The 13,647-nt window shown below is 46.6% G+C and overlaps 1 protein-coding gene across 3 annotated transcripts in view; it reads right to left on the bottom strand.

Annotated features, from left to right (window-relative positions):
- The window catches only part of LOC116818044 (ras GTPase-activating-like protein IQGAP1), a 122,799-nt gene that overhangs the window by 64,221 nt on the left and 44,931 nt on the right, over nucleotides 1–13,647 (bottom strand). For all 3 annotated transcript variants that reach the window (XM_032768660.2, XM_032768658.2, XM_075069781.1), the window contains exons 13-14: nucleotides 11,697–11,857; nucleotides 10,954–11,078 (exon numbers count right to left, since the gene is read on the bottom strand). In XM_032768660.2, the coding sequence (XP_032624551.1) occupies nucleotides 10,954–11,078; nucleotides 11,697–11,857 (286 nt within the window). The remainder of the gene's footprint in view (nucleotides 1–10,953; nucleotides 11,079–11,696; nucleotides 11,858–13,647) is intronic.

Here is a 13,647-nt window from a genome sequence, read left to right as displayed (position 1 = left end):
AATGCACCCAAAATGTGTAAGGAACACATTCTCTAAAGTTTCAGAGTAGCAGCCATGTTAGTCTGTATCCGCAAAAAGAACAGGAGTACTTGTGGCACCTTAGAGACTAACAAATTTATTTCAGCATGAGCTTTCGTGAGCTACAGCTCACTTCTTCGGATGCATAGAATGGAACACACAGACAGGAGATATTTATACATACAGAGAACATGAAAAGGTGGAAGTATGCATACCAACAGGAAGAGTCTAATCAATTGAGATGAGCTATCATCAGCAGGAGAAAAAAAACTTTTGAAGTGATAATTAAGATGACCCATAGAAGGTGTGAGGAGAACTTAACATAGGGAAATAGATTCAATTAGCGTAATGACCCAACCATTCCCAGTCTCTGTTTAGGCCTGAGTTAATTGTATCTAATTTGCATATTAATTTGAATTCAGCAGTCTCTCTTTGGAGTCTGTTTTTGAAGTTTTTTTTGCTGCAAAATTGCCACCTTCAAGTCTGTCACTGAGTGATTAGAGAGGCCTGCCATGCATTAAAAGTCCATGTGGACTCTGCTGCTGTGCATTAGAAGTTTCCTAGTGAACTTTAATCTACTCCTTTTTCAAAGCAAAGTAGGTCAAAGAGCACTATCGAACTTTTAGTGTGTGGCAGCAGGGTCCGCACAGACACTCAGGCCTTGTCTACACTAAAGGGAAAACTCGCTATAAGCTAAGCAATTTGAGTTACGTGAATATCATAACTCAAAATCGACGTACCTTAGGTCTACTTACTGCAGGGTCCACACTATGCAATGTCAACGGGAGACGCTCTCCCATTGACTCCTTCTATTCTTCTCGATCAGGTGGAGTACAGGAGTGGAGAGTGATTGGTGGTCAATTTAGTGGGTTTTCAATAGACCCGCTAAATCAACTGCCAATGCATCAATTGACACTCAGAAAGTGTAGACAAGCCTTCTGTGTGCAGCAGGCTACTGTGGAGTAGATTTATATCCCAGCTTGCTACGAACTGCTCATGTAGACAAGCCCTAATACAGATCCATATGACTCCTGTGTGTTTGACTCATCCAAACTGCTTCTTGAAATCTTGATCCTAATGAAGCTTTGTGTTGTATGTATATGTATGCATATTAGACCATAAAGTTAGAAAGGGGAGGGAGGAGCTGGCAAGTAGTGGTGTTCTTAGGAATCAACAGAGAATCCTGTGACACCTTATAGACTAACAGATGTTTTGGAGCATGAGCTTTCGTGGGTGAATACCCACTTCGTCGGCATGCATCCAACGAAATGGGTATTCACCCACGAAAGCTCATGTTCCAAAACGTCTGTTAGTCTATAAGGTGCCACAGGATTCTTTGCCGCTTTTACAGATCCAGACTAACACGGCTACCCCTCTGATACTTAGGAATCAATTTATCCCGGAGATCTTGCTTTCTGAAACTTGAGAGGGTTCTTTTGTTAATTCAACAAATTAAAAGCATTTCAGCCACAATAAAAATGAATCAAATTATTCCAGTTTTAGTATGTTTATTTTCAGACACTAGTTTCTTAACCCTTGGCTTCAGTCAACTAAAGTTGTCTAGATGGGGATGGAATTATTGAAAGATTATCTCTGAAGAAATCATGTGTGTGTCTAGTTCCACACCTTCCTTAAAGGTGCCAAAACAGCCAGTTTTTACAGAATGCAAACGTGAACCCCAAATGAATGTTTCAAAATACAATTAAGCACCTACATGAGAGACTCAAGACATAACAATCATGAGTACAGTATACAAGTGTAAAGTAGCCAAAAATGCCTTTTTGGGAGTGGCAAAGTTTTACACATTGGACCTTCCCCAGTTTCTCAGGTATTAAAGGCTATTTCTGATTTATGTTTCTCAAATCCTTTGTTTTCAAATTTATTTCTCACCTATTTCTTCCTGCTGAACTACCTTTGTAAATAAAGCAAACAGGCATCACCAAGTGATCCAGCTAAGAACCTCATTATGCCCTTATGTACATCCCTGACAAAACATTAAGGACCAGATTCAGGAACAGGGGAAGAGCAGACAGAATATTACCTAAACGGGCACAGAAAAGAACTAGAGTCCACAATTTTACCATACTAAGAAGTGGAGTGCGGGGAGGAGACACACTTCTGAACTTGTGGCAAGAATTTCCTTCCTGTATACTGCAGTTGAGAAATACAGTATTAGCACTTGCTACATACTATTTCAACTCCAGTTCCCTTTTTGTTGTAGCAGTTTATGTTAAAAAGGGGCAATGACCTCATCTCTTTGAGGCACTAGTGATCACCAAACCAGTCACTTGAGCCCCATGGATGGGTTTCACAGTCCCTGCCCCCAACAGTGGGTGGTACCCAGAAAGACCGGAAAGGACTAAACAGAAAACTGCTTTTTAGGGAGACTACATGGTTCAAGGCCAGATAGTTAATTTTTATCAAGGCCCAAATTTCAAATTGTGGTGCTTGAATAAAAAATGGTTACCTACCTCTTGTAACTGTTATTCTTCAAGGTGTGTTGCTTATGTCCATTCCATGTCAGGTGTGTGTGCTCGCTACACACACCAGAAGATTTCCCTCCCAGTATATCCGTAGGGCCCTATGTGTATACGCCAGCGTAAGAGATGCTGCCCTCCTGTCCCAGTTCCTTCTTGCTGAAACTCCAACAGAAGGGAAGGAGAGTGGGTCATGGAATGGACATGAGCAATGCATCTCAAAGAACAACAGTTACAAGAGGTAGGTAACCCTTTTTTTCTTCAAGTGCTTGCTCATGTCCATTCCAAGTCAGGAGACTCACAAGCAGTGCCTCTGGAGGACGACAGGAGTTCATGGATGTGTAGATTACAAAACAGCTCTGCCAAAGCCAGCATCATCTTGGGCTTGCTAGGTCATGGTATAATGTGTCATGAAAGTATGGACAGATGACCATGTAGTGGCTCTGCAAATGTCCTGGATAGGGACATGTGCCAGGAAAGCTGTTGATGATGCTTGAGCCCTGGTCAAATGAGCTGTCACTGTTGGCGAAGGCATGGCCTGTGCCAGCTCATTGCAGGTACAGATGCAGGTGGTGGTCCAGGGATGACACCAGGTGATCCTTTATTCTATCGGCCACCGCAACGAAGAACTGAGTAGACTTGCGGAAGTGCTTAGTCCGCTCAAAGTAGGAAGCCAGGGCACATTTGACATCCAGTGTGTGCAGAACCCACTCCTGGGTGGGCGGGGGGATGAGGTTGAGGTCCCATTGGGGAATCAGATCCCAAACCTGCAGGAAGAGCCCTTCAAGGTCCTTAAGAAATCTGATGGTCATCGCATGTGAGAAGACAGACCTGCTGTCAATGAGAGGGTGGAAGGCTGATATGGCTGCCAGGTGCACCTTAATCGATGAGAGAGCCAGGCCTTGGTGCTTCAGGAAGAGTAGATAATCCAGAATGGATTGTAAAGATGACTGAAATGGTGGGATGTTCCATTCCAACACCCAGTAGGTAAAGCATTTCCACTTTGTCAGGTAAGTAGCTCTAGTGGAGGGTTTTTTGCTTTCTAAGAGAACCCACTGGACCTGTGTGGAGCAGGCCTGTTCCTCAAGGTTTAGCCACACAGCAACCATGCTGTCAGGAGCAGGGAGGTTCGATTGAGATATAGCAGCCAACTGTGGTACTACAAGAGCAGATCCGGGCGGTTTGCGAGCGCCCAGGCAGCTCCCACTGCTAAGTCCATGCGCATGCCAAAACAATGTTGGTGAGGCCATGCCGGAGCTTTTACAATGACTCATGATCTGTCCCTCTTGATCTTGAAGAGGGCCCTGTGGATGAGGGGAATGAGTGAAAAAGTGTACATGAGGAAGTCCCCCCATGACAGGAAAAAGGCATCTGAAAGTGAGCCTTCGTTGAGACCATAGAGAGCAAAACATTTTCTGTTTTGTTTGGTAGCAAACAGGTCCACATGGGGTGTTCCCCACTTCTGGAAGATGGTCCTGACGACCTGCGGATGGAGGGACCACTCGAGGGGAGAGAAGAAAGCTCTGCTGAGATGGTCTTCTAGAGAGTTCCGGACTTCCGGGAGCTGTGAGGCTTCCAGATGGATGGCATGTTGAATACAGAAATCCCACAGGCAAAGGGCTTCTTGGCAGAGGGCCAATGACCGTGCTCCCCCCTTGATTGTTGACATAGGGCATCAAAATTGTGTTGTCTGTCAATACCTGCACTACTTTGCCTGAAGGCTGGGGAAGGAACTCTTAGCAGGCCGAGTGGATGGCCCTGAGTTCTCTGACGTTTATATGTAACGACAGCTCCTCTCTGGACCATAGGCCCTGGGTCCTAATGGGACCAAAGTGGGCTCCCCACCCTAAATCCAAGCCTGATACCAGGGACAGGGTGGGTTAAGGAGTCATAAACGGAAACTCTTCCATCATATTGTGCGGGTTCAACCACCAGCTAAGGAGGTAAGTACTTGTGGTGGGATCGTGAGGACCTTGTCCAAGTGATGCCTAACTGGGGAGCAGACCCATGCCACCCACATCTGTAGGGCTCTGAGGCACAGTCTTGCATGCTGAACTATATAAGTGCATGCTGCCATGTGACCTAGCAGCCTGAGACAGACTTGGACTATATGGAGCAGGTAGGAGTGACTTGGGCAATCAGATCTGACACTGCCCTGAATCTGGCTTCCAGCAGGAACGTTCTAGCTCGGGTAGAATCTAGGACTGCTCCAATTAATTCTATCATTTACGTCAGAACCAATGCTGACTTCTGTTCATTTTATCAACAGGCCCAGCTCTGGGCAGGTGGCTTATACTATCATGATGCGGTGCTGAACATGTGCCCTCGAGTGACCTCTGATGAGCCAATCACCGAGGTATGGATAGTTCTGAATACCCCTGCACCTGAGGTAGGCTGTGACCATGCATTCTGTGAATACTCTTGGCGTTGTCGCTAGGCCAAACAGGAGCTTGGCAAACTGGTAGTGGGCCTGTCCGACTATGAACCACAGAAACCTCCGGTGGCTGTAAAAAAAATGAAATATAGAAGTATGCATCCTTTAAGTCTAGGGCGGTGTACCAGTGTCCAGGGAGGGGATAATGGAGGCCAGGGAGACAGTGCAGAACTTCAACTTTTTGATGTATTTGTTGAAGCTTCGCAGGTCCAAGAGGGGATGTAGACCCCTTTTTGCCTTTACAATCAGAAAACAGCGGCAGTAAAACCCTTTCCCCCTCAGTTCTTTGGGAACTTCTTCTACAGCCCCCACTTGTAGGCTCCCTCCACACCTCCTGGATGAGCAGTTGCTTGTGAGAAGGGTCCCTGAAGGGGGCAGGGGAGGGAGGGAGGGATAGAAATAAATTGGAGGGTGTACCCAACTGCTACACTGCCAGTGTCTGTTTGGTCGGAAAACTGGGCTAAACCATCAAAAGTGAGGTCCTGGATGGACTGCTGGATCTCCACAGATAAGCCAGCAGAATGCAGCCATGATGCCCAATGCATCGTCACAGCTGACACCATTGTCCTGGCTGAAGAATCAGCCCCACCTGGAAGGATGCCCTTGCCACTGCCCTGCCCTCATCTAGTATGGCCAGGAACTCCTCCTGCCTGGATTCTTTGGGCAGGGAATCTGCGAACTTGGCCATGGAATGCCAGGTATCAAAGTCATAGTGCCCCGCAAGGATTGGTGGCTTGAAATGCGCAGTTGGAGGCTGGCCATTGAATAAACTTTTTTGCCAAAAAACATACAGCCTCCTCGCATCCTTATTCTTTGAGATCAAACTGGTTTGGCCTTGCCTGTCCCCCTCATGGGCTGCTGTGACCACCAAGCAGCCAGAGAAGGGGTGCATATAGAGGTATTCGAAGCCTTGGAATGGATGTAATATTTCCTCCCTGCACATTTGGAAATGGGGAACAAAGAGGATGGGATCTGCGATAAGGCCTGGACCAGCTTAACAATGCCCTTGTGAACCGGCAAGGCGACCCTCGCTGGGGTCGCTGTGGCCAAAATGTCAAACAGGGTGTGGGATGGCTCCATCAACTCCTCAGCTTCAAGGCCTAGGTTTGCTGCCTCACGCTTAAGAAATTCTTGGTGAGCCTTAAAGTCATCATGTGACGGCCCTGCCACTGTCACTGCTTCATCAGGTGATGAGGAGGAGGAAACTAGGGCTGGGGGAGGAACCAGCTCCACGTCCCCTGCTGGGTGGGCCTCATCCTGGGATGGCTGAGGACCCTGGGAGCGATCCCTCATCCAAGTCGGGTGGCAGGCAGGATACAGTGGCTGAGTGTCTCTCTGATGACCCAGAGACTGAGAATGGCACATGGGATTCTGGGGCAGGGGAAAACCCCCATACGTTCCAGAACTGCCAGGAAACTGGCCACTGTCCTTGAAGCCATGCACCTGCTGGTGGGCCCCTGGAACTCCCATTGGCACTGCAGGATACCCCTGATTTCTGGGTACCACAACTTCCTCACCCTTGGAGTCTGAGAAGGAAAGGTCCTCACCTGGTGACCAGGGCGGAGCCACAGCTTCCTTAGCCTGCAGAGAACAGTGCCGGCGTTCTGTAGAGCAGTGCCAAGTGGCTGGGAACCAGCAATGGTGCTCGGGTGACTGTCAGCATTAATCCGGGGATCAGCAATCCGAGTCCGCAGATCTGTACTGCAGCTCTGGGGACTGGGAGCGGGATTGCGAAGACCAGCACCTAGGATCTGTTGACCAGCATCAAAGCTCCGGGAACCACCATTGAGTTCTCAGGGACTGGCTCTGGAGTTCCAGGGATCAGCACCAGGTGGAAAGCAGCGGTGGAGACCGATGCCGGGCGTCCTGGGACCAGGCTTGTGCCTCAAGGGGACAGTGGTGACAGTCCAGTGAGTGGTTCCGGGGGCTCAGGGACTACTGTCGAGGGTCCCGGGGACCAGTGCCTGGAACTGATGGAATGGCCACGAGACTCCACTGGCTAGTAACATGGCTCCGGGGATCACCTACATTAACCTGGTGACTGGGATGGTGCCAGGGAGTGGCACCGCAGAGATGGGGATTGCTGCACAGATCCCAATGCAGGCTTGCCCCTAGCTGGGATTGCCATTGGGGGTAGGGGTTCCCAGGACTTTTCCGCACGTGGATCTGCCAGAATGTCCTTAGCAATTTGAAAGGCCTCAGGTGTAGTCAGCACCGTGAGGACACAGGCGCCTCTGCCACTACACAAGGCAAAAGGCAGATCCTGAAGTGAGATTAGGAGCTTATCTAGCAAGTCTGCTGCCTGGCCATCCTCTAGGATAGCCAAGGTGCCTCTCACAGGTTCTTGTTCACCTACAGTTTTCCTCTTGCCCTTCTGAGAAAGCAGGGAGTGGCCTCTCCCGTGCTTCTTATGCCTCTCGGACAGCACTAGGGATGGAGATCAGCGTCAGAAGGAGGCTGGCATCGGAGGGGCACTTTTCACCAATGCCAGGTTGGAGTGGGCTGGCTCAGAGGACAGCGAGAGGGCTGGCTCCATGAGGAGGGCTCGGAGTCTAATGTCCTGCTCCTTCTTTGTACACGATTTGAAGCTCTTGCAGATATGCTACTTGTTGCGTATGTGGGAAACCCTTAAGCACTTCAAACAGCTTTGATGGGGGGTCACTAACTGGCATGGGCTTCTTATACCGGTCACAAGGCTTAAGGATTGGGTCATGCCCCATCCCTGGGTAAAGTTCATAGGGGACTGCCTCACTACAATTAAGTACTACTTAACTAACTACCTACCTAAACTAAACTATATACACTAAAGAGTTAGAAGAATCACAGAATATCAGGGAGGAGGCCTGGAATTACTTCAAGTCAAAGCTGCAGAAACTATCAGAAGTCTGCACCCCAAGAAAGGGGAAAAAATCATAGGTAGGAGTTGTAGACCAAGCTGGATGAGCAAGCATCTCAGAGAGGTGGTTAAGAAAAAGCAGAAAGCCTACAAGAAGTGGAAGACGGGAAGGATTAGCAAGGAAAGCTTCCTTATTGAGGTCAGATCATGTAGGGATAAAGTGAGAAAGGCCAAAAACCATGTAGAGCTGGACCTTGCAAAGGGAATTAAAACCAATAATAAAAGGTTCTATAGCCATATAAATAAGAAGAAAACAAAGAAAGAAGAAGTGGGACCGCTAAACACTGAGGATGGAATGGAGGTCAAGGATAATCTAGGCATGGCCCAATATCTAAACAAATAAATACTTTGCTTCAGTCTTTACTGAGGCTAATGAGGAGCTGAGGGATAATGGTAGGATGACAAATAGGAATGAGGATATGGAGATAGATATTACCACATCCGAGGTAGAAGCCAAACAGCTTAATGGGACAAAATCGGAGGGCCCAGATAATCTTCATCCAAGAATATTATAGGAACTGGCACATGAAATTGCAAGCCCATTGGCAAGAATTTTTAATGAATCAGTAAACTCAGGGGTTGTACCATACAACTGGAGAATTGCTAACATAGTTCCTATTTTTAAGAAAGGGAAAAAAAGTGATCTGAGTAACAACAAGCCTGTTAGTTTGACACCTGTAGTATGTAAGGTCTTGGAAAAAATTTTGAAGGAGAAAGTAGTTAAGGACCATTGAGGTTAATGGTAATTGGGACAAAATATAACATGGTTTTACAAAAGGTGGATCGTGCCAAACCAACATGATCTCCTTCTTTGAGAAGGTAACAGATTTTTTAGACAAAGGAAACACAGTGGATCTAATTTACCTCAATTTCAGTAAGGCATTTGATACAGTTCCACATGGGGAATTATTAGTTAAATTGGAAAAGATGGGGATCAGTATGAAAATTGAAAGGTGGATAAAGAACTGTCTAAAGGGGAGACTACAACGGGTTGTATTGAAAAGTGAACTATCAGGCTGGAAGGAGGTTACTCGCGGAGTTCCTCAGGTATCAGTTTTGGGACCAATCTTATTTAATCTTTTTATTATTGACCTTGGCACAAAAAGTGGGACTGTGCTAATAAAGTATGCGGATGACACAAAGCTGGGAGGTATTGCTAATACAGAGAAGGATATCCTACAGGAAGATCTAGATGACCTTGTAAACTAAAGTAATAGTAATAGAATGAAATTTAATAGTGAAAAGTGCAAGGTCATGCACTTAGGGATTAACAACAAGAATTTTAGTTATAAATTGGGGACACATCAGCTGGAAGTAACGGAGAAGAAGGACGACCTCGGAGTATTGGTTGATCACAGGATGACTATGAGCCACCAATGTGATATGACCGTTAAAAAAGCGAATGCAGTTTTAGGATGCATCAGGCGAGGTATTTCCAGCAAAGATAAGGAGGTGTTAGTACCATTATACAAGGCACTGGTGAGACCTCGTCTGGAATAGTGTGTGCAGTTCTGGTCTCCCATGTTTAAAAAAGATGAATTCAAACGGGAATAGTTTCAGAGATGGGCTACTAGGATGATCTGAGAAATGGAAAACCTGTCTTAGGAAAGGAGACTCAAAGAGCTTGGCTTGTTTAGCCTAACCAAAAGAAGGTTTAAGGGGGATATGATTGCTCTTAATAAATATCTCAGAGGGATAAATATTAGGGAGGAAGAGGAATTATTTAAGCTAGTACCAATGTAGACACAAGAACAAATGGATATAAACTGGACACTAGGAAGTTTAGGCTTGTTGGGGTGGGCAGGGGGGGGTGCTAGTACTACGGTTACAGCCTACCAGATTGTATCAGCTCTTGCCATAATGAGATTCAAGGGGCAGGGTCTAAGTGGCAGCCCTCAGGTACGGGTCATCGTGGTCTGGCGGCCAGAGTCAATATCGTGGCCGAGCGGCCAGAGTTAAAATGGCAGCCCTCAGACACAGGACAGTGTGCTCTAGAGGCAGTACCTGGGGGGGCCATCACCAGGGGGGGAGGGGGTGGCAGCCCGAGCCCACCCAACTCCACCAGACCCTGACCCAGGGCCCTAACAGGGCGGAGTAGTCCACCACTGGGTCAGCGGGGAATCCCACCAAAAGATGATCTCATACAGATGGGAGATACCACTCTCTCTCACCCTCCCTGGGTCACTTCCTACCGCACTTCCTGAAGCTGCAGTCCTTGGGGCATCAGGGTCTCTGGGCTCCTCTGGGCAGGTAACTCCCTTGGACTTTGATGGCCACGGATCTCCAGCTCCCACAGGGAAGGGCTGTGATAGCTCTTCAGGGGGAGCCTCCACCAAAGATCCTTCCTCTCCGGAAGCCAACTCAGACTGAGTCAGGCTGCTCCCTTTTATACTAGCATATCATTTGGAGCATGCCACCTAGAAGTCTGAGGGATGAGACTTTCTCCACCCATAGTGTAAGATTAATCCCTTCAGGCCCAGTGTGAGATATGCATTCCCCCTCACAGGCTGCAAGTCAGGATTGAATGTCTTCAACAGAGGTGTAAAGGAGTCCGTTTGGACAGTCTGGCTGGCTCAAACTAGTGCTATTAACAAGGAGTTACCAGGAAGCATTTCTGCTTCCCTCTGCCCCCTGTCAATTTTCCTAAGAACATGAGAACCTATTTAGCATGTCTAGTACTTGCACCAAGTAGTAAAGACACACTGAATAGGCCTACAACAAAACTGGATCAGAGACTGAAAGGTAAACCTATGCTCACATCCCATCACATTGCAGAGTCTGGTCCCAGGACTTTATCTGTCTATCTAGGTAAAGATGTTGCATCTGACACTATGGTATATGGAAATGCCTATACTTGCTCTCTTCGTCAGCAGTAATGCTGTTAACACTTCATTATCAGAGAGCACTGAATTTACTCACAGATAAAATGAGCTCTTTTTATGTGCACCATATAGGCATTTCCTAATGCTAGAAAGACACCAACTGCCAAGGTCTCTTACCATGTGCCAGCTAGACCTCCAGCTACCTCCTTGTTAATAGTGCTACCCCCATTCCAGTGAATGTGAATCTGGTCTTGGCACTTCTTAGAATCCAAGTCATTCTAGTAGGAATGAAGTGGAAGCACTTACTCTCGTGCTCCTCATGCACCACTATGTTCACACGGTCCACACATGACTGGATATCATTCCATGTGATAAACTCATTCCCTCCTGTACGTGCCTGAGCTTTCAGCTTCATCAAATCATCGATATATCTGCCATACACAAAAGAAACAATAAGAGACATCATGTGGGCCTAAGAGGGCAATTTAGCTCGTGAGCCCAATGACAGTGTCCAGAACTAACATGCAAGGGAAGTGACGACAGAAACAGCATGCAGGATAAACCTGGAAAAAATGCAATAAGGGGAAGGGGAGACATATCAAAGGCAGCTCACAAGAACCTAGATCAATGCAACTGGCAGGGCACCACAGAGACTGCATGCAAGACAGTGAGTCCAAGACCAGTGTGAAGACTGAGCATGGACTTCATGTGAAAGGGGGGGTGGCATCAGCAACAGCATAAAAGATCCTAAATACAGCACTAATGTGAAGTCTGGGAAGAGACTTCAAGAGACTGTACGTGAGTATGATTAATACGAAGGGGTGACATAAGATACAGTGTGCAAGAGAGCAAGCTCATGGGACCAGGCAAAAAGGGCACCAGCGACTAAATGTCATGATCAACAATTTGGGGAAAGAGAACATTAAAGGGTAAAAGAAAAAAAATGAAATATCAGGAGAATAATAATAAATAATAATAAATAATAATAATAATATAGGGAATATTGGGTGCACGGAGAGAGGCCACATCCATCTGTCACATGTACCCACCTCTGGGAGTTCTCATCTTCAATGTTAGTGAGCCCTGTGACTGGACTGCTCAGCTGTTTCCAAACTGTGTTCACATCCCCTGAATCCAAAGCCCTGTTAATCAGAGCCACAGATGACAGCATCTCCACCGCAACTGACAGCTCTGGATGGGTGAGGTTACCCTGCACGCAAAGAGGACAATGAGGATCACACATCCTTCACAAATTTATACCATGTGAGGCGCACAGAATGTGGCAGTAGTTACAGTAACTGCAGTGAGTGAGTAAATGAGGACGTCAAGGAAACAACACAGCAATCGTAAACTAAAGTATGTGGTACAAGAAAGAGTAAAAGAATCACAAGTGAAACCAAGCAGGCAGAGCAAGTGATGTAAAAAATTAGAATCAACAGCTCCATGCAGCTCAGAGAATACATCCCTGATTTACAGATTAAAAACATAACCACCACCATTTTGGGTCAGATCAATGGCCCATCTAGCCCAGCATCCTGTCTTCTGACAGTGGCCAATGCCAGATGCTTCAAAAGGAATGAATAGAACTGGGCAATCATCAAGTAATCCATCTCCTGTCATCCAATACCAGCATCCGGCAGTCAGAGGCTTAGGGACACCCAGAGCATGGGTTTGCGTCCCTAACCATCTTAGCTAATAGCCACTGATGGACCTATCCTCCATAAACTTCTCTAATTCTTTCTTGAACCCAGTTATACTTTTGGCCTTCACAAAATCCCCTGGCAATGAGTTCCACAGGTTGAATGTGCTTTGTGTGAAGAAGTACTTCCTTTTGTTTGTTTTAAACCTGCTGCCTAATAATTTTACTGGGTGACTCCTAGTTCATGTGTTATCTGAAGGGGTAAATAACATTTCCATATTCACTGTCTCCACACTGTTCATGATTTTATAGACTTCTATCATAAGCCCTCTTAGTTGTCTCTTTTCAAAGTTGAACAGTCTCAGTCTTCTTAATTTCTCCTCATATGGAAGCTGTTCCATACCCCTAAATAATTTTTGTTGCCATTCTCTGTATATTTTCCATTTCTAATACATCTTTTTTAGATGAAACCATCAGAACCATGCACTATTTGAGGTACTGGGGTACCGTGGATTTATACAGTGGCATTACATTGACTCTCATATTATCTATCCCTTTCCTAATGGTTCATAACATTCGGTTATCTTTTTGACTGTCGTTGCACACTGAGTAGATTACTTTCCTGTAATTGCAGGTTCTTTGATGTGCAGTCCCTGTTTGGATTCTAAACGTGGATGCACATGCATGCCTTGCGCTGGGCCAGAACAGTTTTGTAGTAGCGCTCTTTGACCCACACATGCATTGTCCTTGTGTATGCATCTGATGCTACAAGAGGCCATGTGGGTCGATGCCACTCCCACATCCCTCTAACCACTAAGCAATGTCCACAGCAGAGGGGATGGAGCGCAGGATTTGGATTTCAAATCTCGAAGAACCTCCAGTTATAGGTAAGTAAGTTCCTCTTCTTCTTCGAGTGATGGTCCCTATATGGATTCCAAATGTGGATACTTAGCAAGCGGTGCTCAGCATGGAAGTGGGTGTGAGGACTCACGAGAAATTAGTCTGTAGGACAGTTCCACTGCTGGGGTGATGGCATAGTGAGCAGTAAAGATCTGGACAGGGTGCCACATGGCCAGCCAGCCGGCCAATGTCCTGCAAGGGTTCATCCTTTAGGCAGGCCAATTTGGTGGCGTGCGCCCCTGTGGAGTGAGCTATGACTCTAGAGGGCAAGGATATGTGAGTGTGCAGCATTTGGCACAAGAATCCTTGAGGGACTGGAGGGATTCATCTGTTTTGTCGCTCAAAAAGCTTTTGGTTGTCAAAGGGGAGATACTCAAGAGTGGTATGGACCTTCTTAGGGAACCCAGACTATTGTATCCAAGAGTCTCATTGAAGTACGACGCCTGTCGCCAGTGAGTGTG

This window comes from Chelonoidis abingdonii, chromosome 9, assembly GCF_003597395.2.
Source record: "Chelonoidis abingdonii isolate Lonesome George chromosome 9, CheloAbing_2.0, whole genome shotgun sequence".
Lineage (NCBI taxonomy): Eukaryota > Metazoa > Chordata > Testudines > Testudinidae > Chelonoidis > Chelonoidis abingdonii.
Note: the sequence above shows the minus strand (reverse complement) of the source record. Positions and strands in the feature narration are given on the sequence as shown.